At 34.0% G+C, this 3,927-nt stretch overlaps 1 protein-coding gene across 1 annotated transcript; it reads left to right on the top strand.

Moving 5' to 3' along the window:
- Nucleotides 1-1,616: 1,616 nt before the first annotated feature.
- LOC114272308 (class V chitinase CHIT5a) lies at nucleotides 1,617-3,593 on the top strand. The gene is made up of 2 exons (XM_082922904.1): nucleotides 1,617-2,767; nucleotides 3,441-3,593. The coding sequence occupies exons 1-2, from the start codon at nucleotides 1,624-1,626 to the stop codon at nucleotides 3,467-3,469; spliced, it is 1,173 nt and encodes a 390-aa protein (XP_082779030.1). The 5' UTR covers nucleotides 1,617-1,623; the 3' UTR covers nucleotides 3,470-3,593.
- Nucleotides 3,594-3,927: the final 334 nt, after the last annotated feature.

The raw sequence follows: 3,927 nt of genomic DNA, 5'->3' as shown, positions 1-3,927 counted from the left end.
CAACGACCACTAATGAGACTCAAACCCATTACTTTATGTCCACCAAATAATTTAGAAGAGCATCTCTAATAGGAGAGGCAATTGGAGTAGACATTTTGTTTAGAATCATTATAAAATGGACCTCCAACAGGGCAAACAATATGATAAATATTTGGCCTCATCGTCTCTTATATGTGGAGAGCCTCGGAGGGAATGCTATCGATTTTAAAAGTACAGGGGATACTAAAGTACACACCACACTCTTTTATTTTTTAATAATTAATTTTTTTAGCTTATTATTTTTGCTTTGCAAGTTGCAAGCATAAGTTACATCAATCACTTTAACGCAAAATAAAAAATAATTTAAAAAAATAATAATAATTTCATAACCTGATGTTTAGCTACTTAACATATCTCAACATAATTGGTAGAAAATTCTTTGATAGCTGGTACAGACACTGATCATAAAAAATAGCAAAAATTGAGCTATTATTCTTTTAAGAATTTTCCTCTACACTCATATTCGTGTGCTTCTTGTAGGGTGGAGTTATTATTTGATGATTTTAGAATATTATTCCACACAATTTATTACTTAATATTTGTCAAATTTTCTTTCAAAATTCAAGCAAAAAGTACTGGGTCCCATAACTTTAACCAATAAATATTAAATTAGGGCACTATGTGAATTTGCCTCAAAACCACTACATAATTTTCCTTTAGTGACCTTCTACCAATTTTAAAAATAACTTGAGATTTGATGATTTGGTGCAATCATAAGTTATCAAGAATCATGTGTTAATGATATTTTTGAAAATAAAAATCATTTTGATGGATTTTTTAATTTTAAAATGAGAGGACTTAAGGCTCCTACATAGTTTTATTCTAATTTAAATTTTGTATAGCTCCAGTCATAATAATAATAATAATAATAATAATAATAATAATAATAATAATAATAATAATAATAATAATAAGTAGGGTAAATCATAATAATGTTACAAACCTAGAAAAAATTTATGAAAGAAAATAAAAGAAAGAGAGAAAAGTCCAGAATGCAACTCTTTTTGGTTGAGTTTGTGTTTTACTTAGAGCTCACTTAAGAATTGATTTTTTTAGTGATTTTTTGATTTTCTTTTTATACAAAAAAGTATAAAAAATAGAGAGAATAATTTAATAACTTTTAGTGACTTTTTGGTTAAAATCTTTACTTCCCAAACAAGCCCTTAGAATGAATGCAATATAATTTCCACAATGTTTTGGATATTTTTATTTTATTTTATTCTATTTTTTAGTCGGTCTAATTATTGCAATAGATAGGTCCAACATTGATGACTAGAAAAGCATGTCCCAATCCAAAATTAACAAAGTATGTTCGAAAACAAGAAAGCTGGCCAAAAAAAAAAAAGTATATACTAATATTAATATTAAACACAACATTTGCTAAATCTAAACACAAATCTCCAAACATATTTGGACGAAGCAACATAGAATTTTGATACAAACATGGTCTTTAATCCAATCAACATCGTTGTATATAGGTAAATTCACTATTCTTGCAATGAACAACTAGAGAAAAATCTTATGATGGCCACAAAAAAAATTCTGTCATTCTTTCTGGCCATCATTGGCGTTGCATCAATACCGATGTCATCTCCACCCTGTACTTCTAAACCACACAAAATTACACCGCCATCGATGCCTCCATTTTCTCCTTCACCAGCTCCATATGCACCAGGACCGGCCCCTGCTCATGCACTGCCCTCTGGTGGCATCAAGGGTGGATATTGGCCTTCATCGATAGCTGAAAGGTTCCCTCCATCAACAATCCCTACTAAATACTTCACTCACCTCTTCTATGCCTTCGTTTTGCCCGATGCCACAAGTTACCAACTCTTTGTCACCCCGCTTGACGATCAGTGGATGGGGAATTTCACTGCCACCCTCCATTCCCAAATGCCGCCTGCAATAACCTTCCTATCCATCGGAGGAGGAAATTCAAACTCTTCAACTTTCTCCAACATGGCAAGCAGCCACGACACCCGTACTGCCTTCATCAAGTCAACCATCGACGTGGCTAGAAAGTATGATTTTGATGGCCTTGACCTCGATTGGGAATTCCCACAAAACCCACAGGACATGACACGCTTCTCAATGCTCTTCTACGAGTGGCGCACTGCCACTAACAAGGAATCGCTCGCTTCTGGTAAGCCGCGACTCCTTTTGTCTGCCGCAGTCTACTTTGCCTCCAACTTCTTCTTATCGAAGATTCCACGAACATACCCTGGCGGTGCCATTAAAAACTTCCTGGATTTTGTGAACCCAATGTGCTATGATTACCATGGTTCTTGGGACACCTCGGTCACCGGTGCTCAAGCGTTGCTATTTGACAAGTCCAGCAATGTTAGCACTAGCTATGGTATTTCGACATGGGTTGAAAATGGCGTGCCGCCGGAGAAACTGGTGATGGGGCTACCCATGTATGGTAGGACATGGAAATTGAAGGACCCAAATCAGAATGGAATCGGAGCTCCTGCAAATGGGACAGGACCTGGCTATTTAGGGGTCATGAAGTATAGTGATATTGTGGATTTTAATCTGGCAAACAATGCCTCTGTTGTGTTTGATGAGGAGACCGTGTCGACATACTCATATGCAGGAACCGATTGGATTGGGTATGATGACATGGAATCGATCAGCAACAAGGTGAACTTCGCTCGAGCGAATGGCCTCGGTGGATATTTCTTCTGGGCAGTTGGATTTGACAAGAACTGGACCATCTCTGAAGCAGGTTCGTTGCATAATATATTTTAAGGTTGGTAACTAGCGTATTAGAAGACTAACCATAGCCATAAGTAACGTTAACTAATTGTTTTGTTTATGTGAAATACCGTGAACCACTTCAAAAAAGAAGTTTGACAAACTTTTTAATACTGAATAAAGGAGATAAGTTATCCCGATGAGGATGTTTTAGTTAATACTGGATAAACTTTTTAGTTGTTCTATTAGTTGGGTGGAGAGTCTAGTAATTGATTCCAAAAAGAAAAAAAAAAAAAAAAATTTCTTAGAATGATATCATCTAAAACTGTTGTCTAAAATATTTTAAGAAATTTAATAAGAGAGTCTGTTTGATTGAACGTATTTTAAATTAATTTTATACAAATATTGAAGAATTAGCTATTATTGGTGGATAGAAAAACTGAAAAAGACGTATTTTTTGTAACATTTTTTGTAGCTAAAAAGAGAATATTTGGAATGATTCCAAATAATTATTCTTTTCATAGGTATTTCAAATCCATCATGATAAATTTCTTAATATAATAGTGAAGTACATAGATAAACTATCATATCTAAATATGAGCTATTCTTCTTACTTTCTCTCCTTGAATGATTAATATTAAATTCATGCATTTCAAATTCATAAATACAAATGGAGCCTAAATGTTGTGTGTGATGTATGACAGCATCCATGGCATGGGACTATCAAATCTGAACAATGGGGAAGACTTTGATGAGGGCTAAAGGTTCTATGGATAACTTACATGAGGCCTACAGGGACCCTCTCTCTCTCTCTCTCCCCCCAGTAATAATCTCCAATTTGATTCCTTATTGAAGTGTGTCAAATAAGGAGAAAATAAATTGTGGTCTGTATGTTACATGGTTTATTTCTTCTTCATTAGAACATTTTTTGAATTAATTTCAAGGCATTCAATAGAATTTATTAGTCCATTCTAAACTTAGTAAAGAATTGAATTTGGAGTTTTACTGTTGGTGGAAATTACAGCACCGAGAGATCATGATTCATTACCCATATGAAATAAAGGAAAATGTTTCAGTGCTCACGATTATTTTACAGTCAAATATATTAAATCTTATTTTCTTATGCGGCAATGTTATTTTCATAATTTGAACTTATGATGGAAAAACCATAGTGTGCAACTTTTTTCTTTT

The sequence above is a fragment of the Camellia sinensis genome, chromosome 4, assembly GCF_055761805.1.
Source record: "Camellia sinensis isolate YWXY chromosome 4, ASM5576180v1, whole genome shotgun sequence".
Taxonomy (NCBI): Eukaryota; Viridiplantae; Streptophyta; class Magnoliopsida; order Ericales; family Theaceae; genus Camellia; species Camellia sinensis.
Note: the sequence above shows the minus strand (reverse complement) of the source record. Positions and strands in the feature narration are given on the sequence as shown.

Bases quoted from the DNA above. Each gene is read 5' to 3' on its own strand.
- LOC114272308 (XM_082922904.1), top strand. From the start codon at position 1,624: ATGTCATCTCCACCCTGTACTTCTAAACCACACAAAATTACACCGCCA. The intron at 2,768-3,440 runs GTTCGTTGCATA...GATGTATGACAG, and splicing joins CTGGACCATCTCTGAAGCAG to CATCCATGGCATGGGACTAT.